This window comes from Diadema antillarum, unplaced genomic scaffold (genome assembly GCF_040938485.1).
Source record: "Diadema antillarum isolate AM-2024a unplaced genomic scaffold, OU_Dant_1.0 seq00000565_RagTag, whole genome shotgun sequence".
Lineage (NCBI taxonomy): Eukaryota > Metazoa > Echinodermata > Echinoidea > Diadematoida > Diadematidae > Diadema > Diadema antillarum.
The window spans coordinates 944,334-966,532 of NW_027271504.1; the positions used below are offsets into that span (position 1 = coordinate 944,334).

The 22,199-nt window shown below is 38.2% G+C and overlaps 1 protein-coding gene across 1 annotated transcript in view; it reads left to right on the top strand.

The window, feature by feature from the left end:
- Nucleotides 1–22,199, top strand: part of LOC139735205 (sodium- and chloride-dependent GABA transporter ine-like) — a 72,519-nt gene that overhangs the window by 9,660 nt on the left and 40,660 nt on the right. The window contains exons 2-3 of the mRNA XM_071645964.1: nt 4,315–4,532; nt 11,317–11,451. Of these exons, the coding sequence (XP_071502065.1) occupies nt 4,315–4,532; nt 11,317–11,451 (353 nt within the window). The remainder of the gene's footprint in view (nt 1–4,314; nt 4,533–11,316; nt 11,452–22,199) is intronic.

Genomic DNA, 22,199 nt, shown 5'->3' on the forward strand with positions numbered 1-22,199 from the left:
AAGAAAAAGAAAATATGTTATTCTTGGTACAAAAGAGGAACATATTCTCATGTGACATGATGTATTATGTAATAATTTTATGCAGGAAATTGAGCGACCCTTCTCTTCAACCATGCAAAATTCTGTGATGTTTGCAAAAGGGAAATATGTCTCTTAAATGAATGTTATGAATAGCGCTTGCCATTACATCCACCTGACAGCAAACCTGATATTTTGCAATATTGAGAGTTTGTCTTAAAGCATTCATTGCAAAACAATAAAGTGGAATCTTCACCTATTGTTAGTTAATGGACCATTCTGGTCACCTGGTCTATAGATGCAAGTTCGTACTTTGTTCTAACATGGATGAAATTCCATCAGTTGTCATCGGGCAGGCTTGATATGCTTTATGTCGCTCTGAAAACGAGTGAAGTTCCCAGCTATTGCAACTGAGAAAAGCGAAAGGTCATTTGCACTAATGCGCACATATGGGCTTACCTGGTACTCCAAATGTAATTAAGCATGCCATCAGCAGCAAGTCTCATTTGTCTTTTTCTGATAATAGCTTTGCATTTTGTTGACACAAGTTTGAAGTGGTAGCTGTGATGTCATATATTTTACCCCAAAACTCTTTATGACTCACAGTTGAAGCCAATTTTCCTTTTTGCCCATTTTTGCATTATTTTGCTATTGTTGCATGTTGGTCTTGCAAACATGTGCAGATTTTTGTGAGTACTTAAAGGTAATTGTTTACCATTGGGAGCAGCGATTTACAAAATGTTCAAGATATCACATTTGATGCATATGTGCAGGTCAGTTTTTTCACAAAATATCTTACCATAAAGATATGACACGATAAAGCCTAAAATATAAGGAGATATCACTGTTTTCTCAATAAACCATAACTGTTGACAGTGTATTCTAGAAACAATTTTATTATGGTTATTGTTCACATTATGTATTTAACAATACTTAACATTGATTATATTGATAAGCATTTTTACATTATTTCTATTCCTTACTCACAGTTTAGAACTATTTTGAAGCACTAAAGCTGTGTTTCTGTTTCATCTGCAAATGGTAAATTATGTCTTTAAGACTGAGTCACATGTTATTTTTTACTTTATGAGAGATTACCCCATCGCAGTTTATACTGCTGTGCAGTGAAAGTACACATGTAACCCTCCACGTAATGCTGATGTAATAAGAAAAATGCTGACTCACTGTCTGTGATTTCACTGTAGGCTACTGATTTTGTTTGTTTGTTTGTTTTTTTTTCAGTATAGTTTACAGCTTCATTATATTTTATGCCTTATTCATAGTTTGTCCTTGTGACCAGTCAGCTTGGAATAATGTCAGTTCTACCTTCTTAAATTCTGTCAATACTGCAGAAGATTATCAGTTGTGGCTAGATACTGTACATGTATTCTTGTTTTCTTGCATAGTCCACAAGTCCAGATTCCAGTTGAATTTCGTGGAAGTGGTAGTTATGTATTTTGAAGTGTTTGCCCTACAATTCAACAGAGTGGTATGTGTTTGTGTGTATGTATATATTTCTATTTGTTTTTTGTTGTTTTTTTTAATAAAAAAGTTAGAGTTGTTGGGATTTTATTCTTTCTGTCCAATTCCCTGTAATTTGACTATATCATAGAGATGAGAGTATAACAACTCTTTTCATTAGCATTTCTTCTGTGAATAATACAAATCAAGTGCAGTGCAAACCAAAACTTTGTGCCTTTTTTATTGTGAATTTTGTGAATGAATGAATGAATTGCAGAATCTTGCAACTATTGACGTAAAGAAAAAAGGTGAAAAAATGCTATGTTTGTGTTTGTAAATTTTGCAATGTGTAGAAAAAGTAGCTGGCAACCAGCCAATGCATAATGTTGCTGGGGCGACAAAGACCTCATATCAGAAATTTTGGTGAAAATGACTTTTTGGATAAATAGTCAGATAATCAGTTCAGTGATGTCCTGTCCAAATCCTAGCTGTCTTACTCCCAAAATGAAGCCACCACAGCATGTCAAAGGAAAGGCTATCCCATTTGATACAGTGCTTTGGCTACCATGTTTTTTTTTGCCCTCCTGAATATTTGACATTTTGTAGATACAAGGTCTTGTCACCCCAACAACGATAAAAGCTATTGTCATGGTTGTTTTGTGTGAAGAAGGTGGGCCTACATGGCCAGAGAGTGGTATAGAAGAGTTCTGCCCATCTTCCTTGACACGACTGGTGCTCCATACCGGTAACTGACACAATGAACACAAAATGAACACCAAGCACATGGCAAATGATTTGCTTTTTATCATAGGCATTTTCTTCCTTCAGTCCAAGGGAAACTTCCTTTTTTCCTGGATGCAGCTGCTGCAGAATACAAAATTTGCATAGCACTGCTGTGATACCAACCACCACTGATAAATGGTACAAAACTTGCCCACTTTTGAGCTCAATCACATTTGTGGTTATGTAAGAAAAAAAAAAAACTGGCACTGTGTATCAGAGGGGAGCTTGGTTACCATGGGAACGGAGCCAGTCTGGCCTGCTTGAACAGCCCGAGCAGTATTAACCCACCCAATACTGCCCATCTGTCTTTTTTTTTGTAATAGTTTTATACTTTACCGGTTTTTTTTTGTTTTTGTTTTCATATAGAATATACATAATTATGTAATTTGGAAGAGGTTAAAGGTCAACAAAGTATGCCAGAATTACTTCTGTGACCCACCATTCTCTTGGTAAAGTCTGAATAGGCTTTCAAGTAAACATAACTTTATAGACAAAAATAAACATGCACTGAGCTATAATATATCATTTAGAAAGTTGTCGAAATTACAGCCATATTGCTGTACCTTCCAGAGAACCACAGGCCATAAATGTACAGAATCTTCAGTTGCTAAATAAAGGGTTAACAGACAAGAGACCACTTTTTCAAGCAGACTTTAGGACCTCCTTGAAGATGCTCTGAAACCTACACCCCATGTAGCTGCAGTATAAACGAGGTATAAGCCCAAACACGGGAGGGGGGGGGGGGGATCTAGACTGATAGAGCTTCAAACAAAAAATGCATCCATTATGTTTTCAGTTTAGGTTTCATTAAGTGTAAAGCTGATTGTAAAGAGAAACTATTAACATTCAGTGATAGATGTGCAGAATGTGTGGAAAATTATGTTTTTATAGTGCAATTATCGTAAATGCTCATTGACAAAATCATTAAATTGATAGTTGAAAATGAATGAATTCAGTGTAGCCTGGACTGATGTAAAGACTGTAGTGGCCATCATCATCATAAATATGGTATCTGATGTGAAGGCAAAATTTACCTCACAAATCATACCAGCTTATTGGCAGATAGCCAGAGAATATGTGCAAGAAAACATTTTGAAAAAAGAATATATAAAGAGTTACTGGTAGTCTTTTCTTGCTGTATCAAAATGCACACAGTTTATGTGTTAAGCTGACATTTAAAGGCATTGTTTACCATTGGGAGTAGTGACTTAAAAAATGTTCAAGTTATCACATTTGATGCATATGTAGATCAGTTGTATCACAAAACATCCTACCGTATAAAAATTCATAATGAAGTCTAAAATATGAGGAGATATCACTATTCTCACTAAACCATAACTGTAGACGATTTAGTCTGGAAGCAATTTTATTATAACTATTGTTCACATTTTGTATAACAATACTGAATGTTGATTACACTGATTAAAATTTTTACATTGGTTGTTTCTATCCTGAACTCACATAAAATCATAAAAACTATTTTGAAGCACTGAAGCTGGGTTTTTGTTTCAGCTGCAAATGGTATCCTAATTCCTTTCATGTGTGTCTACAATTGAGTTATTCAATACCAATGTCCTTGTCTGACAAATATTGATTACCCACCTGGTGTGTATTTCCAGAGAGAAGGAGTTCTTCAAGTATGCCACTTATGAGGACAAGTGTTAGTTGTGTGCCATAAATTATCAATGGAGAGAGATGTAGAGCCCTTGCATTGTGATGCCTTTTGTTTTCAGGGTTTTCTAGTGTTGTTCCTTTGGGGGTGGGGTGTATTCAAGAAGCTAGTATTGTATGGTCTTGTATTGTGTGGTTTTTGTGTATGTGTATTTTGTGCGTTCAGGATTACTCAGCATTTTTTTTTTCTCTCTCTCATTGTTACGTCAGGGGAATACCAATTGTCACACCTTTTTGTATATTGTGTGCTTTGGGTTTCTCAGTAACTTTTTTGTCTCACTGGAGAAGGAGAGGTTGGGGGAAGAAATATCAGTGACACACCTTTTGTACAGTAGCCAGTGTCTTCATAGTTGCTTGTCAAATTTTCTTTCGAATCTCCAGCCCAGAAGAACTTGCAAAGGACTCATCCACGATGCCCTCCTCAAAGGCCAGTTTCTCCCCCCTGAAGGACCCGGGAGTGGTCAAGGCTGGTGGCTACCCTGGCGGTCAGCGTGAGAAATGGGGGAACAAGGCCCAATTCATCCTGGCCTGCGTGGGCTATGCTGTGGGCCTCGGCAACGTCTGGAGATTCCCTTACCTGTGCTACAAGAGCGGTGGCGGTAAGCACTAGACTCTCCCACACACGGCTTTTCTCTTTTTGCGATAAATTCAATCAAACTTTACATTTGATACTCTGAAACAGCGTTGACCACTAGGGTAAAGTGGCTTTAAAGAATGAATGATGATGAAATAAAAATGGACAATGCGTTCATGGCCATGACATGACGTATGGAAAAATAGTCTCAAATATACTGTAAAAGTTGTTATTTTTGTGTACAGATATTTTCCAGTGAGGAGGTCACAGAACTTGAGCGAGATGTTGTTTTCGCGATTTGACACCAAGGCAATCGAAAGTGCAGTAATGCCTGTTCTTAGATTTAATATGATCAGGATCAAGTGGCAATACTTTCATTATGTTGCCATGTTCACGGCCCAACAGTGATTTGGAAAATTTGCGAAAATTAAACCCTCACGAAAATAACGGCTTTTACAGTAATGTTGCCTTATGCCAACTCGGGGACACAAAGGTGACAGGGCAGTGAAGCTTTCGGCAATATTTTCTGACTCAGAAAGAAAGTTATCACCTTTTGAGAGACACTAGAAGTGTATTTTCACACCATGCTGGTTAACTTTGAAAAATAGATTGAAATTTTACAATAGATTGTATACAAGTTTCTTCAAGATTACAAAATAAGTCACATCTCGTCAGTTGGTCTGTCCTGAAAAAGTATTTATAAGAATAATGATCAAGCAACAGCCTGTACAACTCTTTGCCCCTGATAACTGTTATAGCTGTTATTTTTGCGAGGGTTTGATTTTCACAAATTTCGAAAATCGGTGTTAGGCCACAGGTTTTTGCAACATGCGAAAATGTCACGTATTGACAGGCAGTAGTGCACTTTTCATTATGATAGCCTTGATGTCAAATCGCGAAAACAACATTTCGCAAAAATGTCTGTGGCCTTCTCATTAGTGAAAATATCTGTACAAGAAAATAACAGCTTCTACAGAAGTCACTATTGCTACATTTAATAGTAACTATATGTACACATTATGTACACAACAACAAAAATCAGTGCAAGCGAGGCGTATCATCCACAGCACTTGCACAGCGCGTAATTCAGTGACAAAAGATGTGGTTTCACTCTCTACTCATACATCTCGAACGGCTTTCAGTTGTTTGTAGATCTCGATCCATGTATACTTCGGATGACTCAAGTAACAAAGGAGGATTGTATCGTCAAAGAAGGGAACTTCCAGCGGAGACCATGATGTTAAAGGGATCATACAGTTTTGGTTGAGACATAATTTCAGGTTTCTAACATTTTTCGGTGAGATAATGAGAAACCTCTTATGAAATATGAAAGAGCATGTAATTCTATGAGGAATTCAACATTTATTTGATGAAAATTGGTTTTGAAATGGCTGAGATATCCACAAAAGAGCGATTCTAATAAAGTGTGGGACCCACACTTTATTACAATCGCTTTGTTTTACTTTGTTTTTGGATGGTTCATTCATTCCAAACCTGATTTTCATCAAATAAACTTTGAATTCCTCTTAAATTGATATGCTCTGTACTATATCGTAAGTGTTTTCTTGGTATCTCGCAAAAAGTTAAAAGTCCAATTTTCATCTCCACCAATACTGTACTATCCCTTTAAGTTTCAGCCACTTGACATTAAAAAAAGACCCTACTGTTTCGTGCTGTAAAAAACAGCAACAACAACAACAACAACAACAAAAATCAGTTTATTTCTTATTCTCATTTATGAATAAATTGAATACCCTTCCCTCTCTCTCTCTGTCTATAAGCATGGCATGATTAATATAAAATGTTGGTCACATTATGCCCAAAAGTGCTCGTTCATTTTTTTATTTTCTGTATTATGATGTTTTTTATACTCAGTAGGACATCAGTTTCATCCTGAGATATGAAATGGCCATAACTTGCAATATACCTTTAAAAAAATGCTTAGTTTTCCCCAGATGTTTATTGATTTGTCGTTGTTTCATTCTCTTCCCCTAGAATGTCCCTAATGATGGATTTCAGTATGTCTCTTTATGTCCGTATAGTATCAACTCAAGGCAGAAATGAAACCATGTTGCAATGCAATGTACACATGCAACCAGCCATTGCACAGAGTAATATCTCTGGAATGTGTGTGAAGAGGAAGGCTAATATTGTGCTCGGAGACATACAGGAATGTGGCATGTTTTGACATATTCTATGCAGAATCATGGGGGAAAAAAAATATCACATATCACTAAATTTGTAAAGATACAAAATTACATTGTACTTCTGAAGAAAACAAAAATTTAGATGCCGGAACAATATTACAAACATATTCTAAGCATGCATAAGATGCAGTATCAGGTACATGCAAGCTGCTACATTTTATACAGGGTCTTTTTGGACCACTTGTTTTCACTGAGTTTTGTCTACATTTTTTTCTTGTCAACATTCCTTCATCAGCTTTTACAACCACTTGAAAATTATTGTTCATGCCAGATATGACTTGCCATTCAAATGGCTAGGAATACAGCCTATGAAAAACAAGAACAACAGAGCACTATTTTCTAGATTATTGAGCCTATGATGCCACTTTATCGAATTGACATTTGTCGTTGGAAGTCTTGTGAGAATAGTAGCAAGTTTAAGTAGCTGCAGAGTTTCATAACTTATAGTTTCATAGCTTATTTGAAGCACACGTGATCATAGCTCTTGAATAAAATCCATGTTACACCCTTAAATTATATTGCCCTACAACTAGATACAACCAGGCACAACTGACATTTGACAGATTGCTTGAATACCAGTGATTTCGCAGCTGCAGAAATTGAGCAGTAAGAGAACATCTTACATTGAAAACACATACACACACACACACGCTCACACACATACGTACACAGCATACACGCATACATTAAAAAAAAAAAACCCAACAACAACAAACTGACAATTGATCTTTCTTTCAAGTGCAGCTGTGTTGTGAGAACTCTTAGCCATTTCCTGAAGTGTACAAGTGAGAGCATGAGTGTCCAGAAATTCTGGTTGGATACAGAAACGTGTGTAGTCATCTCATTAATAATTAAATTGAAAATTCTGCAAGTCATTGAAGACCAGTGTTGCTCAACAGTCACGTACGCCACTGTTTGCTTCAAATGATTATGAAATTGATTTGAGGGTCAAGTGTCAGCAGTCAAAGCAAAGGGGAGGAAGTTTTGGGCTTACAAAAGAGTCAAGATTTGAAATTGCAGCGTCATTTCGGTTGTTTCGTGCCAACCATGTTCCTAAATATATAACGGTTGCTCAGGTTTTCAGGTGTTGGTGCAGGCTTATCTCATCTATTATTTTTGTAATTTTTTTGTCTTTATCTTCTCTCACTTTTTGTTTACATGGAGCTGGCTTGTTTGCATGCAACTTACACACTCTTTGAATTCTGCAGCACAATTAGTGCATAAAAGTGTAGCCCCCTCTACATTTTTAGTGTAACCGTGGAAAATGAAAGATGAGGTGTCAGTGTAATATTACAAAGTGGAAATTGTAACTTCATGCAACATTAGCCGTCAGACAATGTATGAGCAACAGCATGATTGCAAGGGGGGGGGGCGGTAGGGGGACTAGGGTTGGCCTTCAGCTTGCTATAATGCAAAAATCATGAAGCACACTTGTATATAGTCAGTGGGCTGTAACATTTTTTCTTTTGTCTTGTCTAGATGATTTATGTACAGTACATGTGGTGGATGGGATAAACAATTGTAGCAATGAGTGTGGATAACCCTGACTTCTTGACTGTAGGCCTATATTGTTACAGTGCATACATAGCTGACCTGGAATATGGTCTACCTCAATAACAGTGTAAACAATTGTATTGATTTTAATACAAATGTGAGAAAGAGGCTAGTATGGTGTTATTATTTTGAAGTAGGTCAACTTTTGCCTGTGAGAAGAAATATACTAGGATGCTGAAATGAAATTTTATGTTTTGTTTTGTTCTTTTCCTGAAACCCCAAACTGTGGAAGAAAAGAGGCCAGAATATAATAGATTTGTAACAGAATGATGGTATACACAGATTGCTTTCAATACAGAAGTGGGAACAGTACTGAAACCAGGCAGTTTGCCCATAGATAAACATCTGTTTGATTTTCTCACGAACGGGTTATGATTTCATGGTAACTGACATTTGGTGTGATAGTTTTTCACACACCTTGTGTACATTTCATTTCTGCAACTCATGAAACACTTGACAGTGGCATGCAAGTATATTTGATTATCTCTTTTTCTTAATAAAAAGCAGTGCTATTGTTGTTTATTTCTTTGTATGTTATCTGATGAACTGGCAAGGACCTTTATTATAAAAGTTACATGATTGTAGTCAGATTTTCAGTACAAAGCATTTCATTGGAAGTCTGTAATATCAAAAATCACTTCAATCATGGCATGACCTGTCCACCTGACGTAGGTTGTTTAAAATGGTTAAATGTTTTCGTATAAAGTCATAAATATTCTATGAAACAGCATTAAATTGCCAAAGACATTTCTCTCAATATTCACTTTGTATTTTCCTTGAAAGTGAAAGATGCATATACACTTTTCTTAAGCTAATTTTTCTCAGTGAGTTTAATGCCAATCTATCAGTACTGTATTTTCACTGCATGATGACCACACTCTCACTTCCTACGGTTATTAAGTTAAAGTAATGGCTTGTTTTCATCTTTGTTGATTGCTACATGCATAGGAAATGTTGTACTGGCAGCTCAGGCAAAACTTCGATATTTGCTGTAGATGTCTAGGACTGTTTAATCCATTTCCATTGTCTTCTCTCTACTTCTGTATTGGTTGTTAGTATCACCTTCTGACTGCCGTTTACAGTTTGTTATTCCTAAGGTTCCTTGTTCTATAAAAGGTTTGTTAATCCAAAAATGAAATGGTGTTCATTATTCCAAAGGTATATGTTTATCTCTGAAAAGAAAAAAGTTGTGTTATTCCAAAGGTTCATTAATCCAAAAACAAAGTAAAGATTTGTGATTCAAAAGTTTCGTTAGCACATACCTTCTTTTCGGATTAATGAACCTCTAGAGTAACAAAGTATATTTCAATATTGGTGGATGAATGAACCTTTAGTATATCAAATGAATCTTTTTTTTTTTATACCCCCGCCAAACGAAGTTTTAAGGGGGTATATAGGAATCAGCGGACGGTCGGGCGGTCGGTCGGGCGGGCGGTCGGGCGGTCGGTCGGGCGGTCGGTCCGTTGCAAATCTTGCATCGCGAACTACTTCCTCAGTTTTCAACCGATTCCCATAAACTTGGCACAGATGTGTGCCTTGGGTTGTAGATGTGCAAGACGTATTTTTTGACAGTACCCAAAAGTACGTTGCCATGGTAACGGCATATTATGGGCAAAAATGGGTACAAATCTTGCGTCGCGAACTCCTCCCACAGTTTTTGATCAATTTTTATGAAATTAGGTACAGATGTTCATCTGAATATGTTAATGTGCAAGACACATATTTCCGCAGTGGCAAAAAGTGCGTTGCCATGGTAACGGCATGTTATTGGTAAAATATAGGGCAAAATGCTTCATGGCAAAACTGCTTCATCAGTGTTCTTCCAATTCTCATGGAATTCATATTGAATGTTTGTCTTAGGATATAGGTCAGCATGACACATTTCTTGACAGTGACAAAAAGTATGTTGCCATGGTAACAGCTCACATATTATGAGCCAAAATGATGGAAAATTTTGTGTTGCAAACTACTTCCTCAGTTTTTGCCCAATTTCCATGAAACTTGGTACAGATGTGTGCCTTTGGTTGTAGATGTGCAAGACGCATTTTTTGACAGTACCCGAAAGTACGTTGCCATGGTAACGGCATATTAATGGCAGAAGATCAAGGAAAGATCTTGCGGATTTAACTACTTCCTCAGTTTTTTGACCAAAGCTTATGAAATGTGGCACACACCTTGATCTTGGTGGGAAGATGTGGAAGACATATTTTTCGGACGTGTCGGAAGCTGCGTTGCCATGGTAACGGCATATAAATGGCAGAAGATCAAGAAAAGATCTTGCGGATTGAACTACTTCCTCTGTATTCGACTGAAGCTCATGAAATGTGGCACACACATTGGTCTTGGTGGGAAGATGTGCAAGACATATTTTTTGGATGTGTCGGAAGCTGCGTTGCCATGGTAATGGCATATTAATGGCGGAAGATCAAGGAAAGATCTTGTGGATTGAACTACTTCCACAGTTTTTGACAAAAGCTTATGAAATGTGGCACACGCAATAGTCTTGGTGGGAAGATGTGGAAGACATATTTTTTGGACGTGTCGGAAGCTGCGTTGCCATGGTAATGGCATTTAAATGGCAGAAGATCAAGGAAAGATCATTCCTTGGGTAAGACTGTCGTCACGGGGCGGGGGTATTAATCACCTTAAGTGATATTTCTAGTTTCATTTTGAGATGAAGGAACATTCAGAATAATGAACCTTTTTTCATTTTCAATTTATATAACAAACCTCTACACCATTGTAGGTACAGTGGACTTCCCTTTATAACAAAGTCATTGGGACCGGCAGTTTCCTTTTGTTATATGACTGAACAGATAAACAATAAAAATACATAGAGTGGGTTATGTCGCGGCTTGAATTTTTACTTCGTTGTAACCGGAATTTTGTTATATCCGTGTTCGTTATAATGGGAATGCACCATATACAGAATTTGTGTGTTTTGAAAATAATGAAGCTTTGGAATAACAAACCTGACTACAGTTTTCGATTAACAAGCTTCGATCATGAACTTCACCCCTAACTGGCCTCCATTCTTTCACGACACAGGTGCATTCCTGATCCCCTACTTCATCACTCTCTTCTTGACGGGACTTCCCCTGCTGCTGCTGGAGCTCGGGCTGGGTCAGTATGTCCGCTACGGACCGGTGGAGACGTTCAAGAAGATTACGCCTCTCCTTAAAGGTAAATTTTCTCGCTGGAGCTTCATGGGTTGTTGTTCATTTGAATCCCAAGTTGTGTTATTATTATGAGTTGAAGAGTGTCATTTGACTCCACATGTGTATAATACATAGTAATTAAATACTTGTTCACCTGATATCTCCGTGTTCACCTTGTATATCCCCCTCCTTGATGAACAGGACACACGATATAAAATTACATTTGTAGTCCTGGTAATGGGCTCTTGTGAAATTTGCATGACGAGTATGTGTCAATGATTAGAGCGAGAGTATTTCAACCCTTTCCCACAAATTTGGCTTCTAATACCTTACATAAGTTTACAACCTGTACAAGCTGCTATTAATACTTAGAAAGAAAAACAGTTCAGTTGCAGCAGCCATTATATGCAAGACAGAAGATAAAAGAGATGTACTGTGACAAAATCTACTGTACAAACTGCTCTCAGGAGACAGCTGCAATGAATGGCAGTGAATTTTGATATGTTTTGATGAAAAAAGCTAAAGGAACATGTATGTTTTCCCCCTTTCCAAATACACACATCACACACATGTACAATGTACATACAAGTGCACAAGCTTGAAGTTCATCAGTTGTCAACCTCTGGGGTTAACAGAGGTCATGTATTGTATTCAGCCTAAGGTGGGTGAAAGAAAGGGACAGGGTGGTGGGGGTATAAAAAGCTACATTTTTAGGCAGTGTTGAAGGAAACTTTTGCCCATTTGGCCAGCTTTGTTGTAATAGCTGATATTGGCCTCATTTATAACATGTACAAAATAGTGGGATAACAATTGCAATCTGTATCTCAGGGTTTTTGCGAGCATTCACATTGACAGAAATAGGGGATAATAATCGCGATCCAAATCACAAGATTTTTTGCAAATGTTCACATGTACAGAAATATCCTGCTAATTGCCAATGGCAATAAATCTGCGTGTGCTTCTCTTTGCCCTTTTGTACTTAAATGTCACAGTGGTGTGATGCGCATGCTGTTGTTATGTGCGATTTGAATGATGGGATATAAAATAACTGGCTCCAGCATTCACACAGTCACCACGGAGCTAATTATTTGAATAATTCAGAAATAAGCGCAAGATTTCCTGGGATTTGCGTCGTGATGATGATTGCGATAATGAGCAAGATTTTTTATGTCCACACAGGCAAAAATCTCAAGATTTGTATCCCGCTAATTTGCCTACGTGTTAATCCCACTATTGATCCGATGCTGATTTTGGCACAAGGTTGTTGATATTAGGCCAAGTAAAAAAAGAAAGTAGTTTCTCGTCCGGGTTTTTTGAGCAAGGCGATGAGGGAGGTCCTTACTATTTGATATCTTACTAGTTTCCGTGGATTGTCAAAATGAAAGTAATATGTGTTTATGTGTGATATAAACCACTTATCATTGGAGTACCATGCACAATTTAATACCAAATCTGCGTATATTGCTGTTTATGCATGACAAGTATACCAATTCAACTACACTGTGACTGTATTCATTCAGTCATATCAAGGGTAAGGAAAAAAACAAACTTTTTTTTAACATAAAATATACACATTTATGCATCACTTGTTGAACCTATGAATCCAACCATTATCTCTGGAAATGCATAGCATTATTTTTGCCTTTCAACACAACACAAACTTACTGAGTTAGATCTTTTCTCATATGAAAACTTATTCGCTCAAGGATTTAAAATGCCGCAGACAGTACTGCCAATTGTCAACCCTGTGAAACAACCACCTGATTTCCTTTTTACTGAAAGACAGAATACAAAACAGTTGAATACTATATTCACTATTTAAAGCCGTTCGCTGTGCACATGTGCGCTTGAGATCGGTGCGCTTGAGATCGGTTCTCTCCATCACTCCACGATTTTTTTTCCAGCTCCAGAACGCATGCTATGCTGGCTGGCTGGTCTCCTCTACTACAGGGAAATCCCGTTATAACGAGTTCGGTTATAACGAGGAACTGCTTTAACGAGGTGATCGCGTCGGTCCCGCTTTCCTTTGCGTGTAATGGCAGAACGAATCGGTTATTACGTGTTCGGTTATAACGAGATTCCGGTTATAACGAGGACAATTTCGGTAAATCATGATAAAGAAAAACATAAGCAATTTGATCGGATATAACGAGATTCCATTTCTTGACCAAATTGCCGCCTTCAAACACGCGACAAATGAAACATTGGAAACCGAAATCTCGCTATCCACGTCTTTTCCCGTTTTGCAGAGAACGGTTCCTTCCATGTTTTCTTCTTAATCGCGCGAGAAGACACAGGAACACCTTCCGATGTTCCTACTAATTATTAAACATAATCATTCGATTTTCTTTTGCGCGAGAAACGTGTGCGTGATATGAGGTCAGACCACAGCGCAACGAGAAAAAAATAGATAACGCATTCAAAAACTTTTCATGTATCGACAATAAAATTTGACCAAAAATGGACAATTGGAATGCGTGTGCAACTCATCATTATGTCCTTTCCAATTTTAGTTCCGACTTCCAGTTCTTTTGCTGGTTTTGAGCAAATATGAGTTTGGATGATTAAAGCCGAAATAATAAAATCATCGCCCCGATCCCGCCGGGTGACAGTAGCGTTAAAATAGTTGAGTAACGCATGTTAACCTATACAATAATCGGTATTCAGAAAAAGAAGCAAACGCATTTATTAGTTTGAACAGATCTGGATTTGTTCATTATCATTTAACAAATGATGATTTCAATATGAGCGTGTATTGATCAAAGCAGAAATAATTAGTGAAATCATCGCGATCCTGCCAGGTGACAGAAATAGAGTAAAGATAGTTGAATAACGCATGTTAACCTACTTCATCAGTGCTCGGAAAAAGAAACAAACGCATGTATTAGTTTGAATAGATCTGGATGTGTTCATTATCATTTAACGAATGATACTTTAAATATGAGTGCATGATTAAAGCCGAAATAGTGAATGAAATCATCGCGATCTCGCCGGGTGACAGTAGCGTCAAAATTGTTGAATAACGCATGTTAACCTACTTAATCGGTGCTCGGAAATAGAAACAAACGCATTAAACAGTTCAAGAACGGATGTACAAAACGCGAAGAGATTTTCGGAAGAAAAATGAAGAACGCATTTTTAATCCCTTCGAGCGCAACGATCATACATTGTATAAAATTACAGCCAAATGATTCATGAAATTATCGAATTCCCGCTGGGCACCAACAGCGTAAAATACCTCGCAAGTTAGCGGTATATACTCTGAAATCATTGCGATCTCGCCAGGTGACAGTAGCGTAAAAAAAGTTGAATGACGCATGTTAACCTAAATCAGAAAAAGAAACAAACGCATTTATTAGTTTGAATAGATCTGGTACAGATTTGCGTAAACAGGATGACAACCTCCCACATTCAATCCTGTCACATATTTTCAAGAACGGTCGTACAAAACGCGAAGAGATTTTCGGAAGAAAATAAAGAACGCAATTTTAATCCATTTGGGCGCAACGATCATACATTGTACATGTGTACAAGAAAACCTACTTAATCGGTGCTCGGAAATAGAAACAAACGCATTCAACAGTTCAAGAACGGATGTACAAAACGCGAAGAGATTTTCGGAAGAAAATAAAGAACACATTTTTAATCCCTTCGAGCGCAACGATCATACACTGTAAAAATTACAGCCAAATGATTCATGAAATTATCGAATTCCCGCTGGGCACCAACAGCATAAAATACCTCGCAAGTTAGCGGTAAACAACGCACGTATGTTACTCTGAAATCATTGCGATCTCGCCAGGTGACAGTAGCGTAAAAAAAGTTGAATGATGCATGTTAACCTAAATCAGAAAAAGAAACAAACGCATTTACTAGTTTGAATAGATCTGGTACAGATTTGCGTAAACAGGATGACAACCTCCCACATTCAATCCTGTCACATATTTTCAAGGACGGTCGTACAAAACGCGAAGAGATTTTCGGAAGAAAATAAAGAACGCAATTTGGGCGCAACGATCATACATTGTACATGTGTACAAGATCACAGCCGAAATGATTCATGAAATCATCACATTCCCGCTGGGCACCAACAGCGTAAAAATACCTAGCAAGTTAGGTAAACAAGGCCTGTATGTTACTCTACAGTATATATTTGCCCCCATATTTGCGCTGGTGTTTAGAAAAAGCTTAAAAAACAAGAATTACAATAAAGAGTAAATTTACTTATCATTTCAGCCTCTGTTTCTTCGTCTAATTCACAAATAATCTCCCTTTATTCTCTCAATAATAACGCTCAATAATTGTGTAATAACAACGCAAAGGTTATGTTTAAGTTTCATGGATGGGTATATGACGTCATGCTTATGTTTTTCTTTGTTTTTAATGAGTATGGTTATAACGAGGTAATATCGCCGGTCCCACGGATCTCGTAATAACGGGGTTTGTGGTTACATTGCGCAATCAATCTAGCAGCACATGAAGCGGGCAACAGCACGAGAGAAATGTACAGAAGGTGCTCAACGTCCTGTCTACATCACGACGTACCGAGTGCGCTGTACATCTGTCACAGCCCAGGCCCGCCCATCCAACTACAGTGCAACTGCTTTGTGTGTCATTCCTTCTTGCCGAGCTCGCAGTGTGAAATGCATGCGTTACAGTGTATTACATACGCACTACAGAAGCTACAGCTGTACTACTATACAAATGATGCACAGGTTAGAGTGTGTTAGTGTAGGCGTGGTGCTCGAGGGTATTTACAATTGTGAAACATGCACGAGGCGAAGCCGAGTGCATGTTGCACTACATTGTAAATACCCGAGAGTGAGCTACGCCTCCACTAACGCCACGAAATAATCATGTGCATCATTTGTTTTATAAAATGGGTCGAAAATTCGAAAACTAACATCATTTTTCAGCGTTTTTCACGTACCTTTGTGGGTCAAGACGTCCGAAGATGTTCGTCCCAAACATTTACGCACGTCGCACTGGCGGAAGTCCCGCACATACAGTATAAGTATAATGGGGGGTTGGGTTTCCGGACACTTAAGTTCCCGCATGAAAACTTACTTATTTTACATAGAATATGCACCCTTTACCTTAAAGACTTGATATAGACTCCTCATATAGGCCTACTAGACAACATACTCTGAAAACGGCGTGAGAATTAACCTGCTAAATCGTTGGATTTGCTCTTCAAAGTGACTCCATGTACGCGTCCGGTCCCATAACGCTTGGTCTACTGTACTGTACAAAGTGTACGTATAGTAGAGTATACGTACTTACGCCACACATGTTATGCACAAGGGAAGACAGGCCGCCGCACAGACGATCGGCAATCTACCATAGGATTACAGGCAGTGCAATTGTACTAAAGTAAAGGAAGGAGGTGTGTCTCATTTCAGCGCTTCCTATTGGCTACATTCTTGAACCCATTTTATAAAGCTAAGTAGAGGACGCAAGGCGTAATTAGAAATCACGATTGGTAGGTGAATTGTTGATTTTTTTTTCGGCGGCCGAAAAAATAATAAATATCAAAAAAGTTGATGCGGCAACTGAAAATCGATGCGGGCGGGGAGCGGGCTGGGATGAGAATTATGAATTTCTTGGTATTTTCAGCGCCATTTTGAAAATAGTAAATCGTAAAAAAATCGATGCGGCGGCCAAAATAGATGCGCGCGAGGACAAGAAACTGGTTTCTTTTTTTACTTGGCCTTAATGATCATCCTTTGAATAATCATGAAACTAGACTTCCACCGTTACTAACCTCCTTTTCTATTACCATTGACTGCTGAAGGTTTTATGTGGGCACTCTCAAGGATGAAAGAGCTAAATCAAATCATCCACATTGCTTTTGTTTGTGTTTGTGTTTGTTTGTTGGATCTGTTTAGTTTTGCTGAGTTGACATCATATATACCAGTTGTGCTGGGAAAAAAACAAAAACCTAAAGAGATATAATTTATCACGAAAAAAACAACAACCAAATACATAAAGTGTCCAGTATACTGTAAAACAAGGAATTTTCGCGTGCATTTTAATTTCGCGAATTTCGCGAGCGCCAAAATTCGCGAAATTAAAATGCACGCGAAAGCTTTTGTCTACACTACATGCGTTGAATGCCAGTAGCAATTCGCGAAAATTTCATGCCATGAAAAAGGCTATCGGCTCCAATTCGCGAAAATTTCATGCCGCGAATATATCATGTTTTACAGTATGTATGGCCAGTGAAAACATTACACTGACTATCTAAGATTTGATGGTAGTACTTCTGTTTTATGTCAAGATGCCAACGTATGATAAAATGCTTGGGAAAACAGGATGCTGCTTCTGCTTTTTAGCTCCCAAACATAAAAATATGAGTGTTTAATGGAGGGGAGTGGGGAGGGGAGAGGGGGAGGGGGGAGGGGGAGGGGAAGGGGGAGGGGAAGGGTGGTGTCTGGTTTATTAGCTTGTACTATCAAATCAAAATATGATACATCTCATGATTTGTGTTGTGCTTGTTCAGGTGCTTAAAATTGAGGGAGAATGTGAGCTATTGCAATATCTAAAGTGACCAAATCCCATTTTCATGTGCAACTTCAGAAAATGGAAACATGCTCAGTGTAGAGATTGCGTTTGTGAGAGCTCATAAAGAAAATGCCCAGTGCAGTTTTCAAAGCGATTTGCCTAAACATCAAAGTAGCATTACTGTCGATGTGCATGCCACATCCTTTACCAGAAATTGAAGGAGAATTTTTTTTTCTCCCTAAGACATGCATAAATGCAGCCTATTACCAAGCATCAATAGGAAAGCTTCAGTCTTGTTTGATAAAAATGTATTATTTTCTTTATGATGGTGATGATGATGATGGTGATGATGATGGTGATGATGATGATGATGACGGTGATGATGATGATGATGATGATCAAAAGACACTAGAGTACAAAGGGACTGAGACCTGACTAACGTCAATTACCGCCACTGCCGTAAAGTTGCCAGACATTCACATCGCATGTAACGCGCGCCGCGATCGGAGATCAGCTTGGGCGATGGATTTTCATCACTCTCAAAATACATTCGTAATTCACCTTTTTCCTCTGTAAAAACGTAAATAATTGTAATCAAAATACATTTTACCATATATATGTAACAGGTGATGAAACCATTTTTAATGCGAGGATGTTTTTGATTTAGAATGGATTTCAGGTGGCAGATTAAGGGAGGTTTTCAAACGCGGTGACGGACGATGCATCCTTCATTGCAGTGTGTGTATAACACACACGCTAATAATATGTGGCAGGCTATGGGAGGCAAACTAATTCAGTGCCTATCGTTAGTTCGCCAACCGGGAAGTGCATAGGAATTACACACAAGTGGCGACCATACGGTAATTGACGTTAATCCTATTATGATACTGTCTGAGAGTGTGAAAGACAGGCTGTTATTGCATAGAGGAAAAATTGCACTTTCACCGAATGCTTGATGGATGCCTATCAATGACTATGTGTAGACATTGTATGCGATATTATACATTCTGTCTCTTTAATAGCCATTTGAGAGAATACCGGTAGATATATAATGAGAGCCTCTGACTCCCTCAGAGAATTTCAGTGGATGGACTCGTGTTTGCTTTCACTGAGCAGCACTGCATCACCATCAATTGTCTTGTTACCATGGTAATGCCATGCAGCCAGGGGGAGATTTCATTGAGCTGTGTGAAGCTGTGTATCTTTGCTCTTTTAATTTAGCCACCCTCTCCACCATTGTCTGGAGCAGCAGAGAACCGGGCAAATGTCAGTCAAGAAATTTTAGTCCCTGTCAGCGTAGTACAATGCTTGACAGGTATTACTTGTCAAAGCTAATGCAGTTCTACATTGTTTTTTGTTAGCTTGTGTCATGAGAGAATCAGTGTGCAGATATCATTATTGCCAGAGCAACACCTACACGTGTACACATCCTATACTGTATCTTTATCACTATTAGTTTGACTGTAGCCCCTGGCAGTAGTTATCTCTCACACTTTGTAATTAACTGCTAGAAGGCTAAAGTACCTTGCTGGAAGTCATGCACATTTCTTTTTCTTTTCTTTTTTAAGGAGCTGTTCCTCTGCATGAGCACAATAACCCTAGGCATGACTTAAAGACAGCAGGGGCTATAATACACAACCCTTTGCATTTTAAATCCAGACAGACATTCACCATTTGTTGTGAGGTTTCAAAAAAAAAGATTACTCGTTAGTTGTGTATAAAGACAGCTATCTGATGAAGCTTTTGAAGTGATGGTATGCAATTGTCAGGAGACAGTACAGATGGTAAAATGGTAAATAACACAAGCAGCACAGGGTTTTTGTACGCATTGCATGACTGCCTGCCGTAGTAGGGATGAGAGTAGGTAATAGAAGCACAGTGACTTGCATTTTGGTATGGCCTATCATACTAAGAGGACAGATTTTAAAGGCATTGGTTGGGGGAAGATGAGGAGCAGGTTTCTTAGATTTGGTTTACTTGAGATTTTTATTACATTTTAATATGAAGTGTGTGTGTGTGTGTGTGTGTGTGTGTGTGTGCATGTTTGTGTATTTGGTTAAAGGAGACTCATATGTATGTTCTACATAAGGTATCATGAAATTATGTTATCACTCTTTCTCGCCCCATCGGCCGGATGTGCCAAGTAGACTGAGCCTCTGCACTAAAAGGATTAATGTAAGACCAGAAATTTTCACGTACATGTAACTGTTGCAAAGAGCCAAGATCCACGATCATAAAATGCATGGGAAAGGTTTTGTCTTCATAAAGCATTGAATTCCAATGGAAATTCGCGAAAGTTTCATGCCATGAGAGAAAAGCCGTTGGCTCCAAATTGCACAAGTTTCATGCCATGAATGTTTCTGATGTTATAGTATATAGTTCTTGGTTTTTCAGGTTTTATATTACCCTAAAGAAATTGGCTTCCTGTATTAAAGAGATTGTATAGTTTTGGCTGAGACCTAACGTCAGGTTTCTCATTTGTGGTTAGCTAATGAGAAACCTCTTTAATATGAAATATGAAAGAGCATGTAATTCCAAGAGGAATTCAATATTTATTTGATGAAAATTGGTTTTGAAATGGCTGAGATACATGTACCAAATCCAGAGCAATCCTAATAACAGGTGGGATTCCCCTTATATTACGATCGCTTTGTTTTACTTTGTTTTAGGATATCTCGGCCATTCCAAAATCGATTTTCATCAAATAAATTTTGGATTCCTCTTAGAATGGTACGTTCTGTACTATTTCACAAGTGGTTTCTTGGTATCTCAGAAAAGGTGAAAAACCCAATTCTCATCTCCACCAATACTATGACATCCCTTTAGAATCAGTGGTTGGATGAAAATCTTTTGCTTCTGCAAATTTGTATATCATGGAAGTGCGTCAGTGTATAAAAAGTCTCTGTGACTCACCAGGTGTCTCTGTGAAAGATGAAATCTCTCTTTACATCCTGGCAAAGGATATCGAAATCCTTCCCGATTTTGGGAAGTATTATTGCCTATATATACTGAGACGCATGTGATACTTTGGTATCTCCCGGAAAACTTTTTGGAATCCCCCGGATTTCGATTTGTGAATGTTGGCAGTCCTGTTATTGTGCAGAACAATAGATGATGTTTCATTTTCACTTTCAGAGAATCCATAACTCCTGTGACATTCTACGTGTGTATCAAAGGAGATTATATACACCATACATGTCAGTTGATATGAAGGATATTTGGGTTTGTTTTTTCTTCTTCCCCACAAATTCAGCAGTATGATGGAGGACCAACTAGTATTTGATTGTCAGAACAATGTTAAAGGGATGGTATAGTTTTGGTTCAAGTAGGGATACAGGTTTCCAATGTTTGTGTGTGTGTGTGTGTGTGTGTGTTTGTGAAATAATGAGAAACCTCTTATGAAATATGAAAGAATGTGCAATTTATTGAGGAATTCACAGTTTATTTGATGAAAATTGGTCTTGAAATGGCTGAGATATAAAAAAAAAGGCAATCCCAATTAAATCTGTCATTAGGATCTCTTTGTATTAGGATCTCTTTGTGTTACCATATTTTTGGATATCTCATTCATTTCAAAACCGATTTTCATCAAATGAAATTTTAGTTTCCTTTAGAATTGTATGCTTTCATAGAGTGGTTTCTACAAGTTAAGTGTAAATACCTCACAAAACGGTCAAAGCTAAATCCTCACCTCAACCAAGACTATACAGTCCCTTTAATATGTGCCCACTTTTATCCAGAAAATGATACTCATGCAGCTAATTGACTGCATTTATTCGAAATGACTCTCTAACAAAACTGAATCATCCATATAGATTTAACTGTTATGAGATTTCATATCCATATTTGGTCAAACATGTGTGTGTGTGTGTGTATGTGTGTGTGTGTGTGTGTGTGTGTGCGTGTGTGTGTATTAGTGTGTGTCTGTGTGCAGTGTATCCATATGTGTTCTGCCTGACTGTAGGCATATCTTTGTTCTCCCACCTTTGACTGATTCTTTCTCCTCCGCGCCTCGCCTCGTAGCGACCCTCTGCCTCCTCAGGCTGTCTTCCCAATCAGGGATCCCATCCTTGCTAGCGGAGAGGTCATCACTGATTAGCCAGATGTCCCGACAGCAGTCGCTAAGGTCACTTCGGCTGACCGTTAAGCCACCTGTCTATTTCCATGAGATGCTTCTGGAAGTTGTCGCTTGGCACAGCAGGTGGAGAAATGGATGTCTGTGAAAACAGGAAAGAAATGCAATAGATACAAAATGAGGAAGAACAGCTG